The following is a 15,878-nucleotide window of genomic DNA, read 5'->3' as shown; positions in this document are numbered from 1 at the left end:
AAACAAAACAAAACAAAAAGGACCCCAAACACAAGCTCTATATGACCTTATACCAGCTCCCTTTAAATGACGCCTCTGGGCTTCCAGATCTTTTACCTTCCTTATTTTATTTTTGAGATGGAGTCTTGCTCTGTCACACAGGCTGGAGTGCGGGGGCGTGGTCTCGACTCACTGCAACCTCCGTATCCTGGGTTCAAGCAATTCTCCTGCCTCAGCCTCTTGAGTAGCTGGGATTCCAGGCACGTGCCACCATGCCTGGCTCATTTTTATATTTTTAGTAGAGACGGAGTTTCACCATGTTGGGCAGGCTGGTCTCAAACTCCTGACCTCAGGTGATCCACCCACTTTGGCCTCCCAAAGTGCTGGGATTACAGGCGTAAGTCACCACGCTTGGCCCTTTTCTCTTCCTTCTAAAGTAGCTAAACTGTATTCCTGAGTCCTTGGCCTGCCTTCTAACGTATGTAGTAGTTTCATGTCATTTTTTCCTCCAAAGTTGCCATGATAAAGTGTTACAACAGCTTCCTATTCCTAATTTAGATTAAATCAACAAGTGTTCTTCCAAAATGTGACTAAGCCTTTCAGGTTTCTTCTTAATTCATGCTTACCTCATTATCTACAATTTGGGAAATTTCCACTATGAGAGAAGTAGTACAGAATAACAGTTGACATACAGCTCTGAAGTCAGGAAACTGCATTTGAACCCTGGTTAAACAAATGTTGGGTATAAATTCAACATTACAATGTATAAATCACATTTATACTATGGTGCAGACTATGTTACACTATACTGTAAAGAAGCAATATACTCCTTCATTCTTCCACATACAACCTTGTTCCAAAAAATGATTTTAAATGCCTAATAAAATAGAATTAAAATGTAATGAGTGCTACTCTGCTAAAACCACTTTAAATATGCTATCTCATTTATTCCTCACCCTGATTCTCTAGCAGGTTCTCGGCTCACTGCAACCTCTGCCTCCCAGGTTCAAGAGATTCTCCTGCCTCAGCCTCCTGAGTAGCTGGGGTTACAGGCATGCACCACCATGTCCGGATAATTTTTGTATCTTTAGTAGAGATGGGGTTTCACCATGTTGGCCAAGCTGGTCTCGAACTCCTGACCTCGAGGTCTGCCCGCCTCAGCCTCCCAAAATGCTGGGATTACAGGTGTGAGCCACCGTGCCCGGCCTTATTATTTCCATTTTAAGACAATAAAAACTGGGGCTCAGACATGGAGTGACCTGCCCAAAGTCACCCATCTTATAAGTGGCAGAAACAGACTGCTCTATTTTATTCCTTTCTTAATAAACTTGCTTTCAGTTTACCATAAAAAACAAAAAGGTGGCAGAAACAGTATTCAAACCCAGATCTTCCTGAGTCTGGAGTCCAAGTAAATAGTACATTGAAGGTTCAATGATACGGCAAAAACCATAAAGGAGGTACACAAATCATTGAAGTTAGAAAACATTAATTTTCTATTTTCAATTAATTATTCCCAGTGTCCATTTTCAAGACTAAAATTCTCTGACCACTTGGCTGCTTCCTTCCCTCCACCTAATATTTTCTTAAACATATCTCAGTTCCCAAGGACTTAAATAAAGTCTAATGACTTCCAGAGCACAGAGCCCAAGCAATTCTTCACACAATTGATCATTTTAAACAGTAGTTACTTAAGGGAAGTGAGGTACAGTCCTCAGTTCATAACGGTGTAGGCCAGGAGATAAAAGCCAGGATGGTCCACAAAACCAAGGCCACTCTCTTCTTAACTGCAAGCGTGACCTTGAGCGGACTCTGCTACCAATTTTCTACCACACAAGTTATTTTCCCTTTTTAGGGGGAGGCAAATGGGTTATCTCACTACCCGTGCTATTTTAAGCACAGTGATAAATGAAAAATAAATCAACGTCACAGACACTTAACCACCAGTAGTTAGAGGAAACTCATGGGAGGAGAGTACTGGACCAGGAATTAGTCAACAGTCCTGATTTTCCAGCCAGTTCTTCCCGTTTGTGACCTTGGGGAAGACCTTCACGAGCCTTGCTCCTTGGTGTCTTCACCTGTAAAATGCAGAGGCAGACTAAACCAGTGTTTTCCCAAGAAAAATGCACAAGGTGAGGCTGGGCACGGTGGCTCACGCCTGTAATCCCAGCACTTTAGGAGGCTGAGGCGGGCGGATCACGAGGTCAGGAGATCGAGACCATCCTGGCTAACACGGTGAAACCCCGTCTCTACTAAAAATACAAAAAATGAGCTGGGCGTGGTGGCGGGCGCCTGTAGTCCCAGCTACTCGGGAGGCTGAGGCAGGAGAATGGCGTGAACCCGGGAGGCGGAGCTTGCAGTGAGTCAAGATCGCGCCACTGCACTCCAGCCTGGGCGACAGAGCGAGACTCGTCTCAAAAAAAAAAAAGAAAAACGCACAAGGTGATCTTGGGAGGTACATGGATGAATGTTTTTAAACTTCCATTGTTCTTACAATTATCTTCTATGCATGACAAAGTTTTCCACTTATGATATGATACTGACTTAGTTCCCTTTTAAAAAATATTTTAGGGGCACATGTTCTCAGGATCTCCTTGGTGATATGTCACTGGCAAAAAAAAAAAAAAAAAAAAAAAAATTTAAATAGGCCGGGCATGGTGGCTCATATCTGTAATCCCAGCACTTTGGAAGGCTGTGGTAGGAGGATCGTTTGAGCCCAAAGTTTGACACCAGCCTGGGCAACATAGTGAGGCTTTATCTCTACAAAAACAAAAACAACAAACCCCCAAAAACCTAGCTGAGTGTGGTGGCATGAGCCTGTAGCCTTAGCTTCTTGGGAGGCTGAGGCAGGAGGATCCCTTGAGCCCAGGAGTTCAAAGTTACAGTGAGCTATGGTTGAGCCACCACACTACAGCCTGTGCAGGAGCCAGACCCTGTCTCTCAAAAAAACAAAACAAACAAACAAAAAATATATATATGCATATATATTCAAAATAAATCTGGCTGGATACAGTGGCTCACGCCTGTAATCCCAGCACTTTGGGATGCCAAGGCTGGTGGATCACTTGACCAGCCTGGCCAACATGGCAAAACCCCGTCCCTACTAAAAATACAAAAATTAGCTGGGTGTACTGGTGCATGCCAATAATCCCAGCTACTCAGGAGGCTGAGGCAGGAGAATTGCTTGAACCCGGGAGGTGGAGGTTGCAATGAGCCGAGATTGAGCCACTGCACTCCAGCCTGGTGACACAGCAAGACTCCATCTCAAAATAAATAAATAAATAATCTAAATTTAAGAATATTAAATAGTGTACTGAAGGTTCAATGATATGGCAAAAATCATAAAGGTGGTACACAAATCACTAAAGATAGAAAACATGGCAATTAATTATTCCCAGTACACATTTTCAAGACTAAAATTCTCTGACAGGTTTCATAACCAAAGTAGATCACCTTACAAATCCAAGTAAAAAATTGCAAATAGCCCCACAACTTCATACTTATTAGAACTCTATACCAATCAGAAATAGGCAAAGCCACCTGAATGCCATCCACATATGCGTCCGTGCTACTCAACACAGATCCTGTTGATTCGCATGGATACAGCAAGCAGAGGTGGAGACTCACACTGGCATCAAGGGCGTGGGAACCCAACTTGCTTCCCCAGACCCTGAGTGGCACAGCCACCCAGAGAGGCCCTGCCTGGGAGAAAGGGAGGTTGGACTGCAAGTCTCTACTTCCCACAGTGGGAAGAAACAGTATGCAGCGAGGCAAGTAGCCCCGTGGCTAAGAACAAGTTCCTAAGACAGGCTTGGAGTCATGGGCCCTAAGGGCAGGTCCCAGTCCTGCATCCCACTACCTAATGTTACAAAGAAGACAGTGCATCAAACATACTGCCTACTAAGTGCCTGACAAGTGTCCTCATTTAATTGTCACAGCAACCTTCTAAAGTAGCTACTATTCTCCTTACTGTGGGACTTGGAACCAGTTTGCCTGGAATTGTATTCACAGGGATAACAAGATAACAAATGTAAAGCACTAGAAACAATGCCGGGTGCACAGTAAGGAACCAGAAATGCTTGCTATTTTAACCTCTTATTGAAGAACAATAATGACACACAAAAATACATGGATCATAAGTTTATAGTTCCCTGAAGTTTTGGATACTAAAATACCTATGTAACTAGCACCTAGATCAAGAAACATCACCAGCACCCCAGAAGTCTGCCTCATGCCCCCTTCAGTCACTACCCACCCCACCACCCAGGGTAAAGTCCTAATTTCTAATACTATTGTTTTTAAAATTATGACTATCATCAACTATTTCTGCATTACAGATGAGAAAACAAGGCTGAAACAAATAACTTGTCTAAAGCCAAACTAGTAAGTGGCAGAACTAGAACTTGAACTCATACTGTCTGAACCTCAAGTCTGTCTCTTAATAATCACATCACAATGCCATTCCCCAGGAGTTTTGTGACCATCAAATGAAAGAACATATATAAGAATCCTTGCCTGGCACCCAGCACAACATGGGCTCCATGAATGACAACTATTGTTGTCATCAGAGATGGAGCCCCGGCTGATCCTGCCCTACTTACTGGCAATAACTGAAATAAAGAATTCTATGACAATTGAATAAGATGCAGCTCTCCTTGGGAGGTTTTCCTGACAACCTCATCCCTCCTATGCTTAGGCAGAATTAAATACTCCCACATTTGTGTTTGCAAATTACCTTATAAACTACATCTAAATAGCATACTCTCACTGAGGGACCTGTTGGTTATACTGTCTCCCCACTACCAGAGCTCAGGACTGGAGCTGTCTCCATCATCTTGGTACCCTCAGGACAAAGACTCCTTAATTAGGAGCCCCAGGGGTTAGTTTTAGAGAATTCACGACTTCCCAAAATTACATCCCAAACTATTTAAATATTTCTGGGGAGAGGTTCAAAGTTTCAAGAGTCTCAGAAAGGTCCATGTTCTGAAAAAGTTAAAGAACAACTTTCCTAATGTATAGCAAAATACTTGGCACATAGAAGGTGCTCCTTAAACACCCGTTAAATTTAAAGTGGATATGGAGAGGCCCATCTGTAGGCAGAATGCTAAGACGATCAGGTGAGGCTCTACGCCGAAATACTGTTACGAGTGGGTCGCTCCCACCAAAGGCCCTAAATGTGACACGCCCATTAGCTTTCCCCTTCCATTTCATTGAATTCCACCAACAATCCCCTCCAATGATCTGTTTAAAGACTGCTAGGTTGGGCACGGTGGCTCACATCTGTAATCCCAGCACTTTGGGAGGCCAAGGCGGGAGGATCACGAGGTCAGAAAATCCAGGCCATCATGGCCAACATGGTGAAACCCCATCTCTACAAAAAATACAAAAATTAACTAGGTGTGATGGTGCGTGCCTGCAGTCCCAGCTACTCGGGAAGCTGAGGCAGGAGAATCACTTAAACCCAGGAGGTGGAGGTTGCAGTGAGCTGAGATCATGCCACTGCACTCCAGCCTGGTGACAGAGTGAGACTCCATCTCAAAAAAAAAAAAAAAAAAAAAAAGGCCAGGCATGGTGGCTCATGCCTATAATTCCAGCACTTTGGGAGGCAGAGGCGGATGGATCATGAGGTCAGGAGATCGAGACCATCCTGGCTAGCACAGTGAAAACCCGTCTCTACTAAATACACAAAAAATCAGCCAGGCGTGGTGGCGGGCGCCTGCAGTCCCAGCTACTCAGGAGGTTGAGGCAGGAGAATGGCATGAACCTGGGAGGCTGAGCTTGCAGCGACTCGAGATTGCGCCACTGCACTCTAGCTGGGCGACAGAGCAAGACTCTGCCTTTAAAAAAAAAAAAAAAAAAAGGCTGCTGCTTCAGCCACCTCATTGAGATGAAAAACTACCCAACTACCTCTGCTAAGGAATCAAGTCCTTCTTAAAATGCAGAGGGCATGGGTTCAAGAACTACTGCATATATTAACTATGTGTACCTCTGAGAAAACTGCTTTATCTCCCTCTGGCTCATTATTTTCAAATATAAAATGAGAATTAATAGCCCTTATTAGCTGGGTGTAGTGGCAGCTACTGGGGAGGCTGAGGCAGGAGGATTGCTTGAGCCCGAGAGGCAGAGGTTGCAGTGAGCCGAGACTACGCCACTGCACTCCAGCCTGGGTGAGAGAGAGATCCTATCTCAATTTATAACTAAAATGGAGAGAGAGAGAATTGATAGTCCTGGTCCTATCTTACCTGGTGGTTGTAAAGCCTGAATTCCGCACTAAGATAAAACCACTTACAAACTTGTCTTAGTTATCTTTGCACTGGCCCAGCATCCAGCAAGCAGCCTTGGACTCAGTAGATCTTCAATTAATGGTAAGTAATCTGAATCAAATCACTGCTTCCAATCACGCTACTCAGTCTTACAAGTGATTTGTAAACATCTGGTATTAGAATAAAAATGTAGGCCGGGCGTGATGGTGTATGCCGGCTATAGAGGCTGAGGTGCGAGGATCCCTTGAGATCCAGGCTGCACTGAGCTGTGATCGTGTCACTGCATTCCAGCGTGGACAACAGAGCAAGACCTTGTCTCAAAAAAACCCAAAACCAACGAACAAAATCTTTACAATAAAACTCCAAATGCAGAACATTTTCAATTGGGATGATTCTAAGATAAAGTATCAGAATAAAGACTACACAGCAAAGAAGCGGAGAGAAAGGAGTATGAATAGATAGCAGATATAACATGAGAAAGCACAAGAACCAAAATAACATGGTGAAAATTTTCCAGATCCAGTTAGATGGACACTCTGAATATCTAAAGGTTTGAAGAGACTGCTGAAATTACCTAGCTCCACATTTCCTGACGTTTGATGCACAGAATGTGATTTGGTTCCAGGGAAAGAGGACATGAAGTGATCTAACTTCAGGACATTTACAAAACACATCCTGCACCCCTGCGGGAGTTAACACAACAAAACACATCCTGCACCCCTGCGGGAGTTAATGCAACAAAACACATCGTACACCCCTGCGGGAGTTAATGCAACAAAACACATCCTGCACCGCTGTGGGAGTTAATGCAACAAAACATACCCTACACCCCTGCGGGAGTTAACGCAACAAAACACATCCCGCACTCTGCGGGAGCGTTAACGCTATCAAAACACATCCCCGCATTCCCCGCGGAAAGCACCAACAAACACATCCCGCACTCCCCGCGGGAGTTAACGCATCGAAAACACATCCCGCACTCCCCGCGGGAGTTAACGCACAAAACACATCCCACCCCGCGGGAGTTAACGAACAAAACACATCCCGCGACCTCTGCGGAGTTAACGCAAATGAAAACACATCCCGCGACTCCCCCCGCGGGAGTTAACGCTATAAAACATTATCCTGCACTCCCCGCGGAGTTAACGCATAAAACACATCGTACACCCCAGGAGTTAATGCATCAATGCCGTTAAAGGTTCCCACAAGTCCTTAAAGAAGTCAATTCACCTTTATTTAACTTACCCCAAACTTAACTGCCCATGATCTCTTTTCCACGGAAGATCTTTAAACAGCCTACGGATCAAATGCTAGGGAAGGCCAACCCAGCCCAAGGTCATGCATCGGCTTCCAGGCGACTCAGACCTCCTAACTCTCCATCCAGAGCTCTTTCCATTAGAAATTTCAAATAAAAACCAGAGGCGACTCACTCACAATTTAGAAAAAGGTAAGTAAAAAACTGTCAATTAGGCATCCCAAAGAACAGTATAAAACAATAGCAAGATGGCGGGAATGAAGGCAACCCGGAGAGTGTGAATGCCTCACATCAAAAGCGCAATAGCTACTCAGCTCCTCCCGATTATCGCTGTGCAGGCTGTGGGAGCAGTGTGGCCAGATCTTTTCTAGGGAAACCAGAAATCTTTTTTTTTTCCTCTTTTGAGACAGAGTCTCACTCTGTCGCCCAGGCTGGAGTACAATGATGCAATCTCCACTCACTGCAACCTGTCTCCCAGGTTCAAGCGATTACTGTGGCTCACTCAGTCTCCCGAGTAGCTGGGATTACAGATGCGCGCCACCATGCCTGACTCATTGTTGTATTTTTAGTGGAGGCAGGGTTTCACCATGTTGGCCAGGTTGGTCTCATCCTAACCTCAAGTGATCTGCCTGCCTCGGCCTCCCAAGTGCTGGGATTACAGGCATGAGCCACTATGCCTGGCCAAAACTTTTTTTTTTGAGATGGAGTCTTGCTCTGTCGTCCAGGCTGGAGTGCAGTGGCACCATCCCAGCTCACTGCAACCTCCACCTCCCAGGTTCAAGCAATTCTCCTGCCTCAGCCTCCCGAGTAGCTGGAACTACAGGCACCTGCCACCACACCTGGCTAATTTTTTATATTTTTAGTAGAGACGGGGTTTCACTGTGTTAGCCAGGATGGTCTCGATCTCCTGACCTCGTGATCTACCTGCCTCGGCCTCCCAAAGTGCTGCGATTACAGGCATGAGCCACCATGCCTAGCCCGAAATCTCATTTTTTAAAAAATACAAAATCACTCTAGTTTGTTTTTTTGAGACAAAGTTTTGCTCTTTTGTCTCAGGCTTCAGTGCAATGACGCGATCTCGGCTCACTGCAACCTCGCCCAGGGAATCTCTCCCAGGCTGCAACCTCGCCCAGGCTGGAGGGCAGTGGCACCACCCCGGCTCACTGCAACCTCCACCTCCCGAGTTCAAGCAATTCTCCTGCCTCAGCCTCCTGAGTAGCTGGGATTACAGGCATGTGCCACCACGCCCAGCTAATTTTTTTGTTTTTAGCAGAGACGGGGTTTCTCCATGTTGGTCAGGCTGGTCTTGAACTCCCGACCTCAGGTGATCCGCCTGCCGTGGCCTCCCAAAGTGCTGGGATTACAGGCGTGAGTCACCATGCCCAGCCAAAAATCACTCTAGTTTCTAAGCATTAGTGCTGTGTGGGTCAAATAAAGCATGCCTGCAGGCCCACTGTAAGTCTTCTATAGCTCACAGGTCACAAGTTTGAGAACTGTGGTCTAAGTAAATTTCTATCTATGAAATAACTGGTACTTAAGAAGAAACCAAAGTTTGATAATACACATGGGCTATCAGATTTTAAAATAAAGACAGTCAGGCATGGGGGTAAGGTGGCTCACACCCATCCCAGCACTTTGAAAGGCTGAGGTTGGAGGATTGCTTGAGGCCAGGAGTTTGAGACCAGCCTGGGCAACATAGTGAGACCCTGTCTCTATCCCAAAATAATTATATGATAAATTATCATATTATAAATGTTCTCACCTGAAAATGAGAAAAGCCTTAGAGACATACAATGGAATATATAGTTCACGATCTACTTTCCAATACCCAATATGAAGTTCAGCACTTCCGTTAACATGTGGTGGCGCATACACCCTCAGTGACGTCACCAAAACCCTTTAAGGAAGACTCACTCTGCCAGGTACTCTACTGGATCCCAACAAGGTAAAGCTACAGGAGCAGCCCATGGGTTTCCTGCAGACACTAGTTTCCTTCAAGTGTTTATGAAAGCTAAAATGAGTGTACAGGCAGGGGTTAGTCCCTTGAGAAATGATGACCTGAGCTATTCAATCACTGGACATGTACAAGACAGTCTCAGTGGAGTACCACTCAGATCTCTTGAGTGCTCAGTACACTCAACTGAACCGGGAGTCAAAACCATGTGTTAAATGAGCCTCGCAGGGTGAACACACTGGCCAATGAATGGAGGCTTTTTCTTTTAATGGTAGATGTACAGTGTTCTCTTAAAAGGAAACTCAGCGCTTGTTCTAAAAAGCCAGAATCGTAAAGTAACTAAAGCTCTAAATCAGCCCAAGGTATATAGCACACATCCCAAATTATCTAGTGCTCAGGCTTAAAGTGTGAAACAGCAGCACTGGGAGAGATTTTCAGGAGGACTGTGGAACTTCTGAGGTCCCCACACCAATCAACATTTCCCCAAAAAAGGTGCCAGCGAAGAAGAGATTTGGGCCTAAAAATCTGTCAAAAGGTTACTTTCTACTAATTCTACAATGGCTTGGTCACACTCATTTGAGTGTAGTGCCACCACGATGCTGAACTTCAAGAAGCACCATTTACACTGCATTCTGTATCAACATTATGTGCTGTAGTTACACAACCCAGAGGCATTGAGTGAGTCTATCTAGATCAAAACAGATCTAATGCTTTTTTAAAAGCATTAAAAAGCATTAGTAGTTTCTCAGGAGAACAATTTCTATGTAGGTGATGACTGGCAGACAGCTGGCTGGTCCAGCTTGTGGAAGGCTGCTGTCAACCTACAACGCACTGTGGTATCACACTATCCTAACAAGCGATTGCTTGCGCGTGATGACAGCTGCTACTAAATTATCAGCGGTAGACTTTCTAGGAACATTCAAAAATATTTTTAGGAAAACTGAACAACATAAACCAGACTTGGATCTACTCATTCAGAGGTCCCCTTGCAACCTAGACAGACAGGATAAAGACGGCCGTGGAACATCATTTTGTCTTATCTGAACTAGTTGAAGAAACACTACTTCTGCTAACCAGCCAATGACTTGGGAAAAGTAGACAAGATGTTTTTTAATATCCAGCAGTTTTTTAGATCTTCATCCATGGAACTGAATGAGATCACATTTCTTTCTTTCTTTTTTTTTTGAGACAGTGTCTCACTCTGTCACTCACGCTGGAATGCAGCAGAGCAATCACGGTTCACTGTAGCCTTGATCTCCATGCTCAAGCTATCCTCTTGCCCCAGCTTCCCAAATAGCTGAGACAATAGCTGAGACTGCAGGGGTGGCCACCACATGCAGCTAATTTTTTAAATTTTTAGTAGAGACAAGGTCTCACTATGTTGCCCAGGCTGGTATCAAACCCCTGAGCTCAAGCAGTCCTCCTACTTCAGCCTCCCAAAGTGCTGGGATTACAGGCTTGAGCCACTGTGACTTGCCCAGATCACATTTCTACTACCCTATAGAATGGATGTAAATTACCTGCTTGTGCCAAACATTAACTCACTAGACTTCACACTGCTGGGGATTTTTACATTTTATTTGACATCTTCAGAGACTTCTTCTCAATCTAAGAATGCCACGCTCAGAGTAAACCAACAACTGATGCACTTTGCTGCAAAGAGTCCAAAGGATATACACGGAGGCTTCAAGATGTCAGAGGGAAAGCCTAGTTGATAAGGTGTTGGACTTCACACACCAGACTTAATAGAAACTACAGGTTCAAATCCCAGCAGGGTCAACTGAGATTCTATTAAGATCTGCTAGAAAAACTGAGCATGAGACACTTCACTGTCTGACAAATTTAAGAGGGCCTTACAGACTGTCTCTGGGGTTTATGAGGAGACATAAAAGGGGAAAAAGTTTTGCATTTAAATAAATATACCGTCTTTTAGTTCTGTTTAATGGTGAGAAAAATCACATCTCTGCAACATGCTGTGTATATAACAAAGACACAGAAGTATCACCTTCCAGATGCCCAAATGAGATCCTCTGAGTAAGTTTACCATCAGCATACAGTATTACAGATTTCTAACATTCCATTCTTGCCCAATGCAAATCTATATGCAATAAACCTAAAATTACCCACCAACCTGTTTTTTTCTTTAGTTTTTAAAGGCCATCAAATCCTTGGAGATAGTATGGACCTCCAGCTGTTAACATTCAGAAGCAACACACTTACAGCCCTGTCTCCATTGGGCTTATTACTGCTCCAGTCAATGGTGCATTTCAGAGCTGAGAACAAATCCAATGAAGTTTTCACTGCTAGTAGTAAACACCACTGCTTCAACAATCCACATTAGGTCAGCATTTAACAGAGGGTTTCCCTCTGGAGCAGGTTGTCCAAGAATATGAGTTCAACCACTCGCTCAAGAGAAGCGGAATGTCTTCTCAATGGTTCAAAATTCACTTTATGTTCAACTACAGGCCTTCTGCAAACTGAGGATCTGAGCCCTTTAAGGCAGTGACTATAATTCTTCCCGGACATAGAAGGCCAACAAGTTGACTGTCACACATCAGCACAGAGCGAAAGCCACTACATATTAGTAGCCAGTGAGAAACAAGGTTCAGGACCCTGTACTGTAGAGGAGAGCACCGTAACACACCAGCAAGCAGAGTGGTGGAAGGGGAGCTGGGTGGTATGTTCATCCATTATAGCCATGGGTGGATCTGAAGTCTAAGTAAGATGGATACTCACTACCGTACTGGTTGGCACCTAGGCAGTAAAGTAACAATTCATCAGATAAAATTTTAGGTGGAACCACAGGTTTGGAAAGTTCTAGGATCCAATATAATGTCTATAGGAGCATCAATATATAACATGAAAAGTCAGTATCAGGGAAACAGGTAGGGTTCCCTCCCCTGGAATACTGGAAAGAGATGTAAAGACCATATCTTCAAGCGCCCGAGTGAAGACCTTCTTCTAACACAATGACTCCTGTGGCTTTCTGTTAGGAATCAAGCAGTAATTAGTTATAGCCCAATTTTTAAAGTATCAGTGCGCTTACAATTACATAAGAAGAGAGGAGAACATAAGACATCTAACAGCGGAAGTTGAAGTGTTAGGGCTAACTTGTAAGTAAGTTTGAGATAAAATTTAAGAACACGTTCTGTTCTAATGAGTATTTTTGGCAGGTCCCATATTCACTCTCTAGGGAAGCCTGAAGCCTTTTAAAACCCAGTTAATTTAACTCTGACAGAATGTACGACATTGTCAGACAGTAAAGTTTCAATGTCGGAATGAGGCCGTATCATTCTCCCAAGCAGAGGCAAGATTGCCATGAGAAATTTCTGCCTCTTGGGGACCACCCCCACACATGTAACACCTCCCTCTCTCCCCTCTCCAAAGAGCACTCTCACATATAAGATGCCCTCGAGTTCCTTCTACTCAACACAAAGTCTAAAGACGTCGTTCCCCAAGTTTTAACAAGCTACTGGGGGTGAGACAGCTGCTTTACGTCTACACCCAGATCCTCCCCGTGGGCTTCCCCGGACCCCTCCCCTCGCGAGGTTCAGAACCCCGCGCTGGCTACACTGTGGGTCCACGCTGGCCGCTGGGGCACGATGGGGCCAGAAGCTCTAGGCAAACCCTTTTCCAGCGACTTCAAGCACCTGGGAGACCCGCCCGACAGGTCGGGCCTGGGCCTCGCAGTGGCGCCTTATCCCCCTGGCTCCTCCCGGCTGTAGGAACCCCACGGAACGGCCCGGCCTGGCTGAGACGTCGGTTCAGGCTGCCTCCCGCCCCCAGGCCCGAACTCCTCTTCCCCGCCCGCCAGGCCCCGCCTCGGGATCTCGTGTTCCTGCCAGCCGGCTGCGCCCGTACCTGTCGGACCCGGTGCAGGGCGTCCACGAAGCCCTCGGCCTTCATCCCCACAGGAGCGCTCTGCCCCTGCACCAGCTCCGCCATTACCGCCCCCGCCGCCGTCGCCCCCGCAGCCGACGCCGCCGCTTGGCTCCCCGGTCCGGCCTCCCGCTCTGCTTGGGGACCCGTAGCCGGAAAAGGAAAGTCGCCCTACTTCCGGCGGAAGGGAAGCCGGGACGCTCGCAGCTCTCAGCTAGAGGAGCCGCGTCTGCGGGGGCGGGGTCAGGGCACGTGACCTTCGACCGATCGGAAGTGGGGGCGGGAGGGCAGCGCCGGGTTGGGTTCAGATCGCCAGGCAGCCGTCGGTCTCCAGGGTCCGTCCGCGACCCTTCCCTTCCCGGGCGAGATGTGGTCCAGGATCGTCGATGGCATCTTGACAGGTCCCTGAGGCTCGGATGCGGTCCCGAGGTGTCCTCTGTCGGCCGTTTGGAATCTCAGAGGGACTGACGTGGCTCTCCCAAGACGACACCCTGAACGTGGTTCATCAAAAGCCTGGTCCTGGGCAGTCCCTCCCTGAAATGGCTATTAGTTGGAAAGTTGGGGGCTGAGCGCTTTGAAATGGCATTGGGACAGCACCACAGAATGTCAGCGTCCCACGTTTGCGGGGAGTCCTGGGCCCCAGTTCTTACACTGCAGTTTGCATGAGGATGGGCCGCCGCCACTTCCGCCTGGGGCTGTCTGGTGACGCCCCCAGGAGGGACGCGCCCACTGAAAAGCCAGCGTGGTGTCAACTCTGGGACTCTGGGGGTGCAGGAAATACCACAGGACCATCGTTACTCCCATGCCTGCTGAGTCAAAACTGTATTGCAGGAGGCTTCTTGCAACGCCCATGTAACTTTAATGGAAGTGACTAGGTACAGCTGTTCCACAGCAAGGAAGGAATCTTAGTGCTAGAATTCAGTTGAGCCTTTGAATTGGCTCTTCTTATAAGTGAGCAAACAAGTAACAAGGTTTAGGAGGCGCCCATTTTTGTATTAGCACGATTGCCTTTGTGCATATTATTTCCCAAGCCCTATTATGACTAGGAATTGGACTTAATGAAGAACCATGTTGTCAAACATTTTATGCCCATCTTGAAGTTGTGAAGGAAGATAAGCACCAAGAAAAGGAAATAAAATCCAATATGGGCCAGGTGCGGTACCTCACGCCTGTAATCTTAGCAGTTTGGGAGGCCAAGGCAGGCAGAACTCTTGAACCCAGAAGTTCAAGACCAGCCTGGGCAGCATAGTGAGACCCCATCTCTACAAAAAATATAATTAGCCGGGTGTGGTGGCATACACCTGTAGTCCCAGCTCCTTGGGAGGCCAGAGGGGGAGGATCACCTGAGCCCTGGAGGTCAAGGCTGCAGTGAGCTATGATCCCACCACTGCAGTACAGCCTAAGTGACAGCAAGACGCTTTCTTGGGGGAAAAAAGTCCCATATGACTTTCCTTGATGACCCCACCCTCAACCCGCACTGTGTCATTATGCCAAGAGAGGTTTGGGCATTCTAAAGAAGTATGAGGAATACTTGATCAATAACATAGCATAGTTCTTTATTTGTGAATCACTTCTCTCCTAGACTATGAGTTACTTTAGAACAGAGATTTATTTTTCCCTGTATCCCTAGGGTTTGGCACATGGTCGGTGCTTAGTAAACTTATTTTGTATTCAATAATGCCAAGTAGAATAATTCATAAATTACGGAAAAATAAAAGAATTTGGCAAAATTGCAAGCTTGAAGATCACTTTCAGGAAAAATATTTCAACCCCTGCTCAAAAGTACATAGCTTGCTGTGTTGTTGAAGTGCCAGCATGAGGAGGATCATGCCAACACATCCATTTATTGCCCGTTCTGGGTGTGTTGAGCGTTTTAACTTTGCTTCTAAAAATCAAGGAATGGCAATGGTATCAACTTTCACGAACACAGTTGTTCACGTGAACCCAATATCAGTGATAACTTCTGTTTTGAATTTTTAAAATATATCTCTGAGGTTAGAATGTTGATTCATGCATAGTCCAGCTGGCTTTGCCTATGAATATAAATAGTGAAAACAAGGCTGTTGGCCCAAATATAAGTTATATTCCAAGGTTTGGTCCAAAGACCGGAGAATCTGTAAGTAGGAAGATAGAGTTTTGTTTCCCCCTCTTTTACTGGTTGAGTAACTTTGAACAGGTCACTTATATTTGGGGGCATAGAAGATGCAGATGACCCTGTCATGACCACTGTTAATTGTTCTACTAACACCCTAGACTTCATCATCTTATTATAGCACTTACCACAGTTGCTTTTAAATCATCATGCAGTTATATGTTTATTGTCTGCCTTTTCCCCTAGAATAAAGCCTCTGCTGACATAAGGTCTATGTTTGTCTTGTTAATTGCTCTCCCTACCACCTAGCACCAATGCCTGACATTTGATTGGCTCTTAGTATTTGTGAAATGAAGGAGAATGATCTTGTCCAAAGAAGACAGGGAAAGATTCTTAGAGGTTAAAAAAGAAAAATTCGGCTGGGCGTGGTGGCTCACACCTGTAATCCCAGCACTTTGG

General features: G+C 45.7%; 1 protein-coding gene across 4 annotated transcripts in view; it reads right to left on the bottom strand.

Annotated features, from left to right (window-relative positions):
- Positions 1-13,499, bottom strand: part of FUBP3 (far upstream element binding protein 3) — a 59,985-nt gene extending 46,486 nt beyond the window's left edge. For 3 of the 4 annotated variants that reach the window (XM_003911186.3, XM_009188005.3, XM_009188004.3), the window contains exon 1: positions 13,310-13,499. In XM_003911186.3, coding sequence (XP_003911235.1) covers positions 13,310-13,393 — 84 coding nt within the window. In that variant the 5' untranslated portion in view covers positions 13,394-13,499. Of the gene's footprint in view, positions 1-11,579; positions 12,435-13,309 lie in introns of all 4 variants that reach the window. The other variant, XM_009188008.3, reaches the window with a different exon arrangement.
- Positions 13,500-15,878: the final 2,379 nt, after the last annotated feature.

This window comes from Papio anubis, chromosome 13 (assembly GCF_008728515.1).
Source record: "Papio anubis isolate 15944 chromosome 13, Panubis1.0, whole genome shotgun sequence".
In the NCBI taxonomy this organism is placed as follows: Eukaryota; Metazoa; Chordata; class Mammalia; order Primates; family Cercopithecidae; genus Papio; species Papio anubis.
The sequence above is the reverse complement of the archived record's forward strand: the minus strand, read 5'-3'. Positions and strand labels throughout refer to the sequence as shown.